At 38.1% G+C, this 15,668-nt stretch overlaps 1 protein-coding gene across 11 annotated transcripts in view; it reads left to right on the forward strand.

The window, feature by feature from the left end:
• Positions 1-15,668, forward strand: part of LOC102926537 (phospholipid-transporting ATPase ABCA3-like) — a 106,736-nt gene that overhangs the window by 11,264 nt on the left and 79,804 nt on the right. For 10 of the 11 annotated variants that reach the window (XR_013044499.1, XM_016004156.3, XM_006985724.4 and 7 more), the window contains 2 exons: positions 1,638-1,797; positions 5,333-5,592. Coding sequence is in view for 10 of the 11 variants with exons in the window: in XM_016004156.3 (XP_015859642.1) it covers positions 1,638-1,797; positions 5,333-5,592 (420 nt within the window). In the remaining variant the exon portion in view is untranslated. The remainder of the gene's footprint in view (positions 1-1,637; positions 1,798-5,332; positions 5,593-15,668) is intronic. The other variant, XM_076551386.1, reaches the window with a different exon arrangement.

The raw sequence follows: 15,668 nt of genomic DNA on the forward strand, positions 1-15,668 counted from the left end.
CTGCAGAATGTTCCACAGGTGCTTGCTTGTACGGCGGATGAATTGTTGCTATAGGATGAAGTGCTGTATGTCTATTCTGTTTACTTATTTGTTCAATGTGTTGTTGATATCTAGTGTTTTCTTACTAATTTTCTGACTGAATGATCAGTTCATTGTTGAAAGTGGGGTTATTGAAGCCCTCAATCACAATTACAATCCAATTTATGACTTTCCTTTAGTGTACTCATGTGCATGTGGACCCATGGATCTTCTGATATTGCCTACATAAGTATTTATGATTATTTTATTCTGTTGACACATCAGTCCATTTATATTATCCAATGTCTAGCTCTTTTTACAATTTTTTGAGGAAGGGCCTCACTATATATTCAAGAATGTCCTTGAACTTCTGATCCTCTTGCTTCTACTTCTCAAGTACAGGGGCTACAGGCATGCATCACTACGCACAGTGTTTGCTCTTTTTATAACTTTTGACTTAGGTATATCTAAATATAATAAGTATGCTCTTTTCTGGACATGTACCTACAGTATCTTTTTCTCATCCCTTTATTTTTATTTCTGTATGTTCTTAAAAGGGAGGTGACTCTTAGAGGTAACATAATTTAGGTCTTGCTTTTTTTTATCTGTTCATATTCTCTGTTTCATTTCTACCATCTTGCTGATGACATTCTAGTAGATTTGTGTGAGTGAGTGTATGTGTGTGTATGTAGTATGTAACTGTTTATATGTATGTGCTCCTGTGTGCAAGTACATGCATGTGTGCATGCATATGGAGGTGAGGGGCTGACATTGGATGTCTTCCTCAATTGCTTCTATACCTCAGTTTTTGAGACAGGGTCTCTCACTGAACCCAGAACTTGCTAATTCAGCTAGACTGTCTGGCTTGCAAGTCTTAGGGATCTTCTTGTCTCAGTATCCTCAGTGCTGTGATCACAGGCACATGCCACCATGCCTAGCTTTTAATATAGATTTTGGAGATATGAACTCAGTTAATAATGCTTGTGAAACAAGTACTTTACTGACTGGATCATCTCCCCAGCTCCTCTAGGAGATTTTTTGAAAAATATTTTTATATTAATTTAATCCCTTTTATGTTTATGAATGTTTTGTCTGCATGTGTATATATGCACAGCATGTGTACCTGTTGCCCCCAAGTCAGAAGAGGGCATCAGACCCCTGAAATTAGAGTTATGGATGGTTGTGAGCTGCCTTGTGGGTACTGATAACTGAACTCAGGTCCTCTACAAGAGTAACAAGTGTTCTTAACCTCAGAGCCATCTTCCCAGGCTCTCTAGTAGATATTTTTTTTAATGCTCATTCAATAGGCAGAACAAAGGGGGGATTAGAAAATACAGTTACAGTGATGACTATTGTACCCTTATTGCACCTTTACAACTCAAAAGCAAAATGTCATGAAGATGAAAGAGAGAGGATCTATGAAATTTAGATCAGTTTATGTTTTGACTGTGGTTATAGCTTGCGTGGCATATTAGTTGTTCTGTGTCATAATGATTCTGTTGTTCTTCTGTTCCCCAAACAAAAACATCTAATTAAAAAACAAAACTTTCCTATCATTGCTAATCTTTGCTTTTCAAGGCTCACTGGCTTAACATGTTTGTATTTGACTCTTGTTCTAGGTAAAATATAATTTGCGTTTTGGTCATCTCTATAATCCCAATAATCCCTTAGAGCCATCTGAGGACCAGAAAGGAAAGGACTGGAACACATCGATTCTCTTCCCATCTGAGCCTTCTCTAGGACCCCGAAGATCTTCTGAAGACGATGGGGGACACCCTGGTTAGCAGATCCTTAAGTGCACTTACATTATTATTTTTACTGTGTATGGGCAGTCATTAGACATGGGCTTCTTCCTTTTTTTCCTCTGCATGAGCAAGCTGACTTATTTATTCATTATAGTTCATTGTCTTTTAAATTTCATTTTTTTTATTAACAAACATCAAACTTGATACATCAGAATTAGTTTTCTTGTAACTGTGAATTTATATAGTTTTAGTTAATAACTTTTGCCTCTCTGACTCAATATGTATGTACACACACACACACACACACACACACACACACACACATACACACACACATATTCCATAATGTTTATGTCTTGTATGTTTATGTTGATGAGTAGCTTTTCATCAGGTCATAATGATAAATTTAAATTATTTTTTAGTGATACAAATTACCTTGAAGGAAGAAAAACGTAACACCAGTAAAAACTTTGTGTTAAAATATCAAGTACTGAGAATGTTTTTCATGGAAATTATTCAGCAGGAGACAAAATCTATGTGTGATTTTACTATTGTCAGTAAAAATTGAAAGCATAAAAACCATCTAAACAAGAACATTGTTCAGAATGTATCATACTGGGCTGGGGAGATGGCTCAGTGGGCAAAGTTATTGTTTTGGTGCACAAGTATGAGGCTCCCATCGCCCATGGAAAAGCTGGCACCAGTGTACCCATGACCCCAGTGCTGGAGATGTGGAGACAAAGCATGCCACTGAGGCTTGCTGGTCAGCAAGCCTAGTCAAAGCCAGGAGCTGCAGGTTGACTGAGAGACCTGTCTCAAATAAGTGAGGCAGAGAAGGGTGGAGGAGGGTTCCTGCTGAAGTTAGCTGCTGACTTCTGCAAAACTCATGCAGGGGCCATGCACCCGTGCACACATGCACATATGTTGTCCTATCCACCCCCACTCAGCCCTGAAAATAACGTATCAGCTTGACAAGTTGATGTGACTATTAAAATAATCATAAACTCTGGTGAATATTGATCTGTATATATAGAATGAAAACTATAGAAAATATTGGTAGGCCTCTACAAAGATTTGAGCGGTTGTCACTTTAGAGTTGAAAGATTGTGTGGTATCTTATTTTATCAAAAACACTTAAATATTTTTCTAAGTATAAGTTTAAAATGAGTCTAGTCCCTTTTAAAATTAATATACCACATCCTAAAGATATCCTTTTGGAAGAACATAATAGAAAATGCCATGATATAGAATAAAAGTAGTTTCACCAAAAATGTAGACATGGTCTAATAAAAATAGTTTGATGGGCCATTTAGCATCATTGTTGCCTTTTGTGGGTAGTGTCTGACTATATAGCCCAGAAGGGCCTTAAGCTCACAATGTAGTAAAGGATGTCCTCAAAAATGGGATGATCTTTCTGCCTGACCCTCCCAAGTGTTAGGATTACAGGATGCCACCACCTCCAGATTGAAAAGGTACTTTTGAAAAGAGTTTCTTATTTTCCACTTAAAAAAAAATAAAAGCCTTTAAAACAAGAAAGAAAGGGGAAAAAACCAGATAAATGCAAATGAACATGTATAGTAAGCTAATATTTTAAATTGGTATGAAATTGCTTTTGTAAGTAGCCAAGTAGGAGTCGGTTGGCCTGCTTATTTGTTTGTTTTTGCTTAGATTCTATTGTATGTGCTAAACACTTTGGGCCTTATTTGTAATCTGACAAAGAGTGGGAGAAGAGTCATAAGCTCCATATCAGCCCCAAAGTTCTGTTATACCAGTTATTAGGACCTTGGTGTTAATCTGTTTTGTGTCTCTGTGACTACCTGAGCCCGAGTCATGTTTGCCTGGATTACAGTTCTGGTGGCTGGGTTGTTTATGCAGCATGGCCACGGCATTCCTTCCTGTTTTCCTCTTCTCCTAGCTGCACAGCAACAGAGTGTAGAAGCAGAAAAGGACTGTTTAGATGCTGAAGGACCATGCATGTGACCAAGGGGCAGAAGAGCACTGAGGAACCAGGCCTACTCTTTTTTATAATTGAGGCTTACAGGAGTTAATTGACACCCACCAGACCTGTCCTCTCTATGACATCAGCATTAACTTGTTCTGATGTCAGTCATAACCCAGTCATCTCCCACATGGCTCCCACCTCCACATTACCACACTGGGGCCCCAATTTTCAGTAGATGAAGCCCATGAGGCAGCAGACCATATCTAAGCTGCCACTTCGAGAGGCTGAGAATGGTAGTGTGTGAGAGGTGTAGCAGAATTTGCTACATGAAGTTTTTGTTTTGTTTTGGGTTTTAGTTTCTGGCTGGCCTAGAACTTGCTGTGTAGATCAAACTGGCCTTGAACTCACAGAGATCCACCTGCCTCAGCTTCCCAAGTGCTGGGATTAAAGGTGTGAGCTACCATGTCCAGTGGTGGCTCCATGAATTTTACAGGTAAATGTCAGGCATGATGTCTCCCTTCAATGATGTTTTAAAGTATGCACTACAGTGTTATTAACTATGGCTATGTTACTGTCTATATGTCTCTACACATAGTCTATGATATACACTTTTTGGTTACAATATCTTTGCAGTAAGTTTTAAAATCAATGCATGTGAAGACTCCAGCTTTGGTCTTATTTCTATAGATTGTTTTGGTTATTTGTTGTGTCCTTTGAGGTTCTGTGTAGATGTTCACTGAGTCTGTAGGTCTCTTTAGGCATGACCTTTAGATAGTATCCATTCTCCAAACCCAAACAAAGGAGACATCTTTTCACCTACTTGCATTGCCTTTATCTTCCCAGTGTGTTTTAGTTCTGAGTGTGTAAATTTTTCATCTCCTTGGATGTTTCTTTGTGTTGACTTTACTCTTTTTGATGTTATTGTAAATGGGATTTACTTCTTGCTTAGAGCTTCCTTCCTATGTTATATCCCAGTGTGTAGAACTATCTTAGTCAATTCCAGGGTGGCATGGCTTATAGTAGAAAGTTGTTTCTCACAATTTTGGAAGCTAGGACGTCCAAGCTCCCAGCACAGCACCAACAGACTAGATCTCTGGTGAGGGCTTGCTGTGTGCTTCCCAAGTGGTAGCTTTTTGTTCCCTCCTTTGGGGAGGAAACTGGTTGTTTAATCACATAGTAGAAGGAGAAGGGGCAAAAGGGACTAGGCCACTCTCTTCCACCCCCTTTAAGAGCATTCCATGCACAAGGGTAGAATACTCAGGACTCCATCACTTCTGACAGGCCTTACCCCTTAAAAATGTACTAAGTATTAGATTTCAGCATAGGAATTTTGGACAGACACAGACATAGAAACAAGAAATTTGTTTAATATTTTTAAATTATTGTTTTGGCTGATGAAGATACTACATATGGTTATGGTATTTTCATGCAATGTTTTAATTTTGAGAACAGCAGTAAGATTTCATGGTATTCATTATACGTCTCAAATCACAATAGGTATTCGTGAAATTGTTTTGTTAAAAGTTTTGTATTTCCTGAATTGCTACTGTCATCTCCCTGCCATATGTTAGTATCCTGAACTTGACAGTCTTAGAGTTTTTTTGTTGTTTGTTTTTGTTTTGTTTAGGATACATCAGAGAAGGATTTCTTATCGTACAGCATTCTTTAGATAAGGCCATCATGGTGTACCATAGTGGCAGAGCAGCTGAAGACATGTTTGCTAACACCACCATTTATGCGAAGAGATTCCCATACCCTGCTTCCATTCGTGACAGATTCTTGTGGGCTTTCATATTTATGTTTCCTTGGACAATTTTATTTACATTTACTCAAATGTCACTTGTCATTGTTGGGACCATTATGTTGGAAAAGGAAAAGAGATTAAAGGTAATTTCATTTTACTTGTAATACTGTTGGCCAGTAGAACAGATATGTGCAGAGGGCTGGGTGATTTGTGCACACTTGTCACTGCTAATGAATATCCTGTGGAAACAGCATGCACATATGGGCTGGCTGGAGTGTGCATGATGCCATTGATTAATTTTCTGAGTTTTTTATTTTATTAAAAATAAATTCTTAGGCCGGGCAGTGGTGGCGCACGCCTTTAATCCCAGCACTCGGGAGGCAGAGCCAGGCGGATCTCTGTGAGTTCGAGGCCAGCCTGGACTACCAAGTGAGTCCCAGGAAAGGCGCAAAGCTACACAGAGAAACCCTGTCTCGAAAAACGAAAAAAAAAAAAAATTCTTGATTTGACTAAATGTGAGAGAATATTATGGAAAGAAGTCAAATATTAATGCCCCCAAATTGTCTATGGAATGAATGAGCAACAAAGAAATAATCAGACAAGATCTTGAATTGGATGACTTAAAATATACTTTAATTGCTGGCTACATCCTGTGATCTTCTTTGAGATGATTTTCAGTGTGAAGTAAGTCAAGACTGTTATCAACAGTTTGACTACAAAGTCAGAAAGATGTTAAAGCACCAATCTGTCCATTAATTTGTTTAATGCTTATTTACTAATTATCTCCTTTGTTCCAAGGACTCTGATGGCCTTTATGTTTAAAGCCTGGCTTTATCAGTGACTAACTCTGTGATCATCCTCTGTTTCTCTAGATGTTGAAGACTGTAATAGCTCCTTTAGAGTTATTGGGGTAGTTAAATGAGAGATTATTTTTAAAGTATCTAGAACAGTCTATAATCGTCCTACAACTGGTAGTTTAAAAAGAGAAGACAGACTCTGCTTACACATTGTTCAAAGTCTCATTCTGATGTGAGTTAGCATGTGATGTGTCAATCATCCGAGTGGGTGTTTATCAGCCAGACATTAGAGAGAGGGTTAGTGTCTAGACTATGTGAAGAACTCAGAAAAAATGAGCATCAAGAAAACAGCCTGGTTTAAAAAAAAAAAAAACAGAGCAGGGAACTAAACAGAATTCCCAAAAGAAGAAATACAAATGACTGAAAAATGTTTTTTTTTAAGTGTTCAATATCCTAAACTATCAGGGAAATTCAGTTAGAACTACTTTGAGAATTCATCTTAGACAGTTAGAGTGGCTAAGATTTAAAAAAAAAAAGCAAACAAAAAACCCCCAATGAGAACAAATTCTGTCATGGTTGTGGGAAAAGGAGAACAGTTATTCATTATTGGTGGGAATGAATGCAAACTGGTGCAGCCACTATGGAAATCAGTGTGGCAGTTCCTCAAAATTTGGATCTGCCATAAGAGCTCACTATACCAGCCAAAGGACTCTATATCCAACTACAGAGATACTTGCTCATCCATGTTCATTGCTGTTGTACTCACAATAGCCAGTAAAAAAGTTATTATTGAAGTACAGACATAGTTTTGCCTGTTCTGAGCAGTGGAGAATAATATGGGCCAATAGGTAGACACTAGCAGAGAAAGGGGTTTGAAACTGGCTAGTAATGTGCCTATCACTGTTGCCTCTAGAAAGAGCAACTGTGGAGAGAGGTGTGGAGGACTAGTTGACTTGAAGGGAATCAGAGGATAGTAAGTACTCTAGGGTTTGTACACATCACCATTACACATTCTTTTTTCTATTTAATTTTTTTTCATTTTACATACCAACCACTGTTCTCCCTCCCTCTACTTCTCCCACTCCTTCCACCTCCCCCAATTCCACACCCATTCACTCCTCATAGGGTGTAAGGCCTACCTTGGATATTCAACACAGGTTGACATACCAATTTGGGGCAGACCCAAGCCTCTCCTGCTGCATCAAGCCTGAGTAAGGCTTCATGCCATAGGGAATGGGCTCTAAAAAGCCAGTTCATGTACCCAGGATGAGTCCTGGTTCCATTGCCAGGGGACCCACAAACAGATCAAGCCACACAACTGTCACCCTCATTCAGGGGGCCTAGTGCAGTCCCATGCAGGCTCCCCAGCTGTCAGTCCAGAGTCTATGAGCTCCCACTAGCTTGGGTCGGCTGTCTTTGTGGTTTTTCCCGTCATAATCTTAATGCTCTTTGCTCCTATAATTCCTCCTCCTTCTCTTCAACTGAACTCCAAGAGCTCAGCCAAGTGCTTGGCTATGGATCACTGCATCTGCTTCCATCAGTCATTGGATGTAGGTTCTATGAAGACAATTAGGGTAGTCACCAACCTGAGTAGAGGGGAAGGCTAGTTCAAGCACCTTCTCCACCATTGCTGGGGACATCCTTGTGAGTTCCTGGGGATTTCCCTAGCACCAGATTTGTCCCTAACCCCATAATGGTTCACTCTATCAAGATATCTCTTTCATTGTTCTTTCTCTCCATCCCTCCCCGAACAGGCCATCTCGAATTTCCCCACCCCTGCTCTCTCCTCTACTCCCCCCTCCCAGTTTACCTGGGAGATCTTAACCCTTTCCCCTTCCTGAGGTAATCCATATGTGTCCCTCTTAGGGTCCTTCTCTTTACCTAGCTTCTCTGGGGTTGTGGATTGTAGCCTAATTATCCTTTGCTTTGCGTCTAATATTCACTCATGAGTGAGTACTTACCATGTTTGTCCTTCTGGGTCTGGGTTACCTCACTCAGGATGATTTTTTCTAGTACTATCCATCTGCTACAAATTTTATGATGATACTGTTTTTTACTGCTGAGCAAAACTCCATTGTCTATATGTACCACATTTTCTTATCCATTCTTTGGTTGAAAGGTATCTAGGTTGTTTCCACGTTCTGGCTATTATGAATAGTGCTGTTATGAACATAATTGAGCAAATGTCCTTGTGGTGTGGTTGAGCATCTTTTGGGTATATGCCCAAGAGTGATATTGTTAGGTTTTGAAGTAGGTTGATTCCCAATTTTCTGAGATACCACCATACTGCTTTCCAAAATGGCTGTACAAGATTGCACTCCCACCAGCAGTGGAGGAATGTTCTCCTTTCTCCATATCCTCTCCAACATAAGCTGTCATCAGTGTTTTTTTTTAAAGATTTATTTATTTATTTATTTATTTATTTATTTATTTATTTATTTATTATGTATATGGTATTCTGTCAGCATGTTTGTCTACAAGCCAGAAGAGGGCACCAGATCTCATTCTAGATGGTTGTGAGCCACCATGTGGTTGCTGGGAATTGAACTCAGGACCTCTGAAAGAACAGCCAATGCTCTTAACCTCTGAACCATCTCTCCAGCCCTGTCATCAGTGTTTTTGATCTTAGCCATTCTGATAGGCATAAGATGGTATCTCAGAGTAATTTTGATTTACATTTTCCTGATGGCTAAGGATGTTGAACACTTCCTTAAGTGTCTTTCAGCCATTTGAGAGTCTTCTGTTGAGAATTCTCTGTTTAGATCTGCAGCTCATTTTTTAATTGGATTGTTCATTATTTTGATGTCTAGTGTCTTGAGTTCTTTATATATTTTGGAGATCAGCCCTCTGTCAGATGTGGGGTTGGTAAAGATCTTTTCCCATTCTGTAGGCTGCCATTTTGTCTTATTGACAGTGTCCTTTGCCTTACAGAAGCTTCTCAGTTTCAGAAGGTCTGTCCCATTTATTAATTGTTGCTCTCAGTGTCTGTACTACTGGTCTTATATTTTTTTTTTTTTTTTTTGGTTTTTCAAGACAGGGTTTCTCTGTGTAGCTTTGCGCCTTTCCTGGAACTCGCTTGGTAGCCCAGGCTGGCCTCGAACTCACAGAGATCCGCCTGCCTCTGCCTCCCGAGTGCTGGGATTAAAGGCGTGCGCCACCACCGCCCGGCCCTGGTCTTATATTTAAGAAGTGGTCTCCTGTGCCAATGCATTGAAGGCTACTACCTACTTTCTCTTCTATCAGGTTCATTGTGAATGGATTTAGGTTGAAGTCTTTGATCCATTTGGACTCAATTTTGTGCATGGTGATAGATGTGGATCTTTTTGCATTCTTCTACATGTCAACATCCAGTTATGCCAGCATCATTTGTTGAAGATGCTTTCTTTTTCCCATTGTATATTTTTGGCTTCTTCATCAGAAATCAGGTATTCATGGGTGTGAGGATTAATGTCATGGTCTTCAATTTGATTCCATTGATACACATGTCTGTTTTTATGCCAATACCAGATTTTTTTTTCATTACTATAGCTCTATAGTAGAGCTTGAAGTCGGGTATGGTGATGCCTCCAGAAATTCCTTTATTATATAGGATTGTTTTGGCTATCCTGGTTTTTTTTTCCCATATGAAGTTGAGTATTGTTCTTTTGAGGTCTGTGGAGAATTGCATTGGAATTTTGATGGGTATTGCATTGCATCTGTAGATTGCTTTTGGTAAGATTGTTATTTTTACTGTGTTGGTCCTACCAAGAGCATGGGAGATCTTTCCATTTTCTGGTATCTTCTTCAATTTCTTTCTTCAAAGATTTAAAGTTCTTGTCATACAGATCTTTCACTTGTTTGTTTAGAGTTACCTCAAGGTATTTTATGTTATTTGTGGCTATTGTTTGTGGGTGTTGTTTCTCTAACTTCTTTCTCAGCCATTTATCGTTTGTATATAGGAGAGCTACTGATATTTTTTTAGTTAATCTTGTATCCTGCCACATTACTGAAGGTGTTTATTAGATTTAGAAGTTCCGCAGCAGAATTTTTGGGGTCACTTATGTATACTGTCATATCATCTGCAAATAGTGAAAGTTTGACTTCTTCCTTTCCAAGTTGTATCCCCTTGATCTTCTTTTGTTGTCTTATTGCTCTAGCTCGAACTTTGAGTACTATACTGAATAGGTATGGAGAGAGTGGATATCCTTGTCCTGATTTTAGTGGAATCGCTTTGAGTTTCTCTCCATTTAGTTTAATGTTGGCTGTTGGCTTGCTGTATATTGCTTTTATTATGTTTAGGAATGTTTCTTGTATGCCTGATCTCTCCAAGGGGTGTTGGATTTTGTCAAAGGCTTTTTCAGCATCTAATGAGACAACCATGTGATTTTTTTCTTTCAGTTTGTTTATATGGTGGATTACATTGACAGATTTTCGTATGTTGAACCATCCCTGCATCTCTGGGATGAAGCCTGCTTGATCATGGTGGATAATTTTTTTGATGTGTTCTTGGATTTGGTTTGCTAGTATTTTATTGAGTATTTTTGCATCAATGTTCAGGAGGGAAATTGGTCTGTAATTCTCTTTCCTAGTTGTGTCTTTGTGTGGTTTGGGTATCAGGGTAACTGTAGTCTCATAAAAAGAATTTGGCAATGTTCCTTCAGTTTCTATTGTTCAGAACAATTTCAAGAGTATTGGTATTAGCTCTTGGAAATTCTGGTAGAATTCTGCGCTGAAACCCTCTGTCCCTGGGCTTTTTTTTTTTTTTTTTTTTGTAGATTTTTGATGACTACTTCTATTTCATTAGGGGTTATAAATCTATTTAAATTGTTTATCGGATCTTGACTTAATTTTGGTATGTGGTGCTATCCAGAAAACTGTCCATTTCTTTTAGATTTTCCAATTTTGTAGAGTACAGGTTTTTGAAGTATGACCTAATGATTCTCTGGATTTTTTCAGTATCTGTTATTATGTCCCCCTTTTCATTTCTGATTTTGTTATTTGGATATTCTCTCTCTGTTTTTTGGTTAATTTGGATAAGGGTTTGTCTATCTTGATTTTCTTGAAGAACCAACTCTTTGTTTCATTGATTCTTTGTATTGTTCTCTTTGTTTCTATTTTATTTATTTCAGCCCTCAACTTGATTATTTTCTGTTGTCTATTCCTCCTGGGTGAGTTTGCTTCTTTTTGTTCTAGAGCTTTCAGATGTGCTGTTGGGTCACTAGTGTGAGATATCTCCACTTTCTTTATGAGGGCACTTAGTGCTATGAACTTTTCTCTTAGCACTGCTTTCATGGTGTCCCATAAGTTTGGGTATGTTGTGCATTCATTTTCATTGAATTCTAAGAAGTCTTTAATTTCTTTATTTCTTCCTTGACCCAGTGATGATTCAGTTGAGCATTGTTCAATTTCCATGAGTTTGTAGGCTTTCTGCAATTTGCGTTTTTGTTGAATTCTAACCTTAAGGCATAGTAGTCTGATAAGATACAGGGGTTATCCCAGTTTTTGTTTTTGTTTTTTGGTTTCTGTTGAGATTTGCTTTGTTACCAAGTATGTGGTCAATTTTGGAGAAGGTTCTATGAGGTGCTGAGAAAAGGGTATATTCTTTTGTGTTTGGGTGAAATGTTCTATAGATGTCTATTAGGTCCATTTGAGTCATAACTTATGTTATTTCTCTGTTAAGTTTCTGTCTGGCAGACCTAGTGATGAGAGTAGGGTGTTGAAGTCATCAGTGTGTGAGGTTTGATGTGTGGTTTAAGCTTTAGCAATGTTTCTTTTACAAATGTAAATGCCCTTGTATTCGGGGCATAAATGTTCAGAATTGAGACTTCATCTTGATAGATTTTTCCTGTGATGAATATGAAATGTCCTTTTCCATCTCTTTTGATTAATTTTAGTTTGAAGTGTATTTTGTTAGATATTAGGATAGCTACACCAGCTTGTTTCTTAGGTCCATTTGAGTAGAAAGTCCGTTTCTAACACTTTACTCTGAGTTAATATCTGTCTTTGAGGTTGTGGTGTGTTTCTTGGATGCAGCAGAAGGATGGATCCTGTTTTTGTACCCATTCTGTGAGCCTGTGTCTTTTTATAGGCAAATTGAGTCTGTTGATATTAAGTGATGTTAATGATCAGTGATTGTTAATTCTTGTTATTTTTGGTTGTGGTGGTGGTAGTTCTCTCTCTCTCTCTCTCTCTCTCTCTCTCTCTCTCTCTCTCTCTCTCTCTCTCTCTCTCTCTCTCTCTGTGTGTGTGTGTTTCCCTTCTTTGGAATTTGCTGGTGTGAGGTTATCTATTGCCTATGTTTTGGTGGTTGCAGCTAACTTTGTTGGGCTGGAGTTTTCATTCTAGTACTTTCTGTAGGGCTGGATTTATGGATATGTAATGTTTAAATCTGGTTTTGTCATAGAATATCTTGTCTTCCTCTATCTATGGTGATTGAAAACTTTGTTGGGTATAGTAGTCTGGGCTGGCATCCGTGGTCTTTTAGTATCTGCAGAACGTCTGTCCAGGACCTTCTTGCTTTCCAAGTTTCCATTGAGAAGTTGGGTATTATTCTGATAGGTCTGCCTTTATATGTTGCTTGGCCTTTTTTCTTTTCTGCTCTTAATATTGTTTCTTTATTCTATATGTTTAGTATTTTGATTATTATGTGGCAAGGTAATTTTTTTTTTGGTCCAATCTATTTGGTGTTCTGTAAACTTCTTGTACCTTCATAGGCATGTCTTCCTTTAGGTTGGGAAACTTTTCTTCTATAATTTTATTGAATATATTTTCTGTGGTTTTTCAGCTAGAATTCTCCTTCTTCTATCCCTATTATTCTTTGGTTTGGTGTTTTCATGGTGTCTCAGATTTCCTGGATGTTTTATGTTAAAATTTTGCTGGATTTAACATTTTTCTTTGACCAATGAATCTATTTCCTCTATAGTATCCTCAATGCCTGAGGTTCTCTCTTCCATCTCTTGTATTCTGTTAGTTATAGTTGCATCTGCAGTTCCAGTTTGTTTACTCAGATTTTCCCTTTTCCTGAATTCTCTTGGTTTGTATTTTCTTTATTGCCTCTAATTTCAATTTTCAAGTCTTAAGCTGTTTCCTTCGCCTGTTTGTTTTTTCTTGGGTTTCTTGGCTTTCTTTGGGGGGATTTATTGGTTTCTTCCATTTTTTTGTTTGACTTTTCCTCCATTTCTTTAAGAGAATTTTTTATTTCCTCATTAAGGGCCTCTATCATCTTCATAAAGTTATTTTTGAGGTTGTTTTCTTCTGGATCATCTGCGCTGGGATGTTCAGGTCTTGCTGCTGTAGGACCTCTGGGTTCTGGTGGTGCCATGTTGCTCTTTGTGTTGTTGAATGTGTTCTTACACTGCCCTCTGCCAGTTTCTTCCTTTAGTCCGTACAGGTAGAGCTCTGGGTAGCTGTTCTTCCAACTGGTATAGGAGGGTGTGTGTGGCTCTGGTGATCACTGGTGCCCAGGGTGGATGGTTGATGAGGGGTGGGGGAGAAAGCTGCCGCAACAAAATTTTTTTCTGTTTCTTTTTAATCACTTAAAAATGAAAAAAAAAAACTATCTTAGGTCTTGGGATATACAGAAATGACATATGAGATGTTTTGGTTCATGCGTCATTATCTGCTGATAAAGCTTGACCATTAAGCAAGATTAATGATAAGAAGGTAATTTTAAGGTATTTCTGATAGCCCAGGGAAAAGGCAGGGAAGACTGCACTAAGTTGGGTTACTGTGTGTGCAGACAGAGACTGATGCATGGAGTTATATTTGTGAAATAGAAGTGAATATCTAAGTGATTGAATTCAAAGTTTTGAAATTTATCTTTCAAGTGTTTTCTCACTCATCAGGTTGTGGTTAAGGCATTTGGAGCTGCTTGTCAGATGATGCCCAGGTTGAGTAAGTCCATTGATTCCTGAATGAACCGTGATACCTGGGTTTAATAAAGATAGATTTCAATAGGGAACATAATCTTCTTCCCTGGCTAAGAGAGTGAAGTTATGATGCCCCAAATCATCCATGCTTGAAACCTCAGTTTTATCCATGTGTCATACTACATAACATATATTCTAACCATTTCCTGCTGTTGTGATCTTTGGAAAAGTCTCTCTCTCTCTCTCTCTCTCTCTCTCTCTCTCTCTCTCTCTCTCTGCTTCATCTTTAAAATGGAGACAAGAATATTCTACCATGAAAGTGACTAAAGACTCTGCGTGTTAGTGCATAGAGCATAATGAGCACACCAGTCTTGGTTATTTTCTATTTTCTTTGTCCCTCGAGTATTGCAGGTGGGAATTAATGTAAACCCTGTTTCTTCCTGCCCCCCCATGACTCCTCTGTCTTTTCCATTTGTGGTAAGGTAATTCCATCTTCTAGTTGTTCAAACTTTGGTTAATTTTTCACCATCTGGCTATGCCAGCAGGCTCTCTCTGGTTTTGCTAACTACTGAATCTCCCTAATGTTATTTCATATAGTCCCTTGCCCCTCAGTGAAAATGGCTCACTTTGAATCATTCTTTAATTTTTTTTCTCACTATAAAACCTTTCTACTTCTTCCCTAACTGGTGAGTAATCTTTTTCAAATCTATTTTTAACTATTAGTTGAAACAGCCAGTATATTCTTCATGTCATAGAAATTTAAACTGCCCAGTTTACATTAGTTAAGTTAAAAATACTATTCCTTTTGTTTTATTTAATTAAAAATATTCTCATTGCTAAGCATGGGTGGTGCACACCTTTAATCTCAACACTTGAGATACAGAGACAGGTGGGTCACTGTGAGTTGGAGGCCACCCTGGTCTACGTAAAGAGTTCCAGGCCAGTCAAAGCTACACAGGGAGACCCTATCTTTAACAAAATAAATATTAAAAAATATTATTTGAGAATTTCATACATTGTACTTTGGTTGTTTTTACCCCTCCCCCATCTTCCAGATCCACACCTTCTTTCATATCCACCCAACTTTATGTCTTCATTAAAACAAAAACAACTAATAAAATCCAGTTTGTGCTCCTGTCCCTTTCAAATTATTGTGTTGTCTCTATTCCCAAAGGTTATTGATATTTTAAAGTGTAAAATGCTGTTAGCTCACTTTTAAAAACAAAATTATGCGATAGCGATTCTCTTGCATGTGATAGTCATTCATATTCTGTGCAGCTGTAATCTGTACAACTTGTTTCAACAGATGGAATGTGGCAACTGTGATGAACCCTTGTGACTGCAACTATATTACACTGAATAATAATTATGTTATACTGGATAATAATTATGTTATACTGGATAATAATTACATTATACCGGATAATGATTACGTTATACTGGATAATGGCACTTTGAAACTTCCTCCTTCACTTTATTTGATGCTACTGCTGTTAGTGTGCCTATATGGCAAGTTGCTCTTTATTCATTACATTTTATTAGGCTTATAATAAAGCATAATGTCTTTATGTCATG

This window comes from Peromyscus maniculatus, chromosome 1 (assembly GCF_049852395.1).
Source record: "Peromyscus maniculatus bairdii isolate BWxNUB_F1_BW_parent chromosome 1, HU_Pman_BW_mat_3.1, whole genome shotgun sequence".
NCBI lineage: Eukaryota > Metazoa > Chordata > Mammalia > Rodentia > Cricetidae > Peromyscus > Peromyscus maniculatus.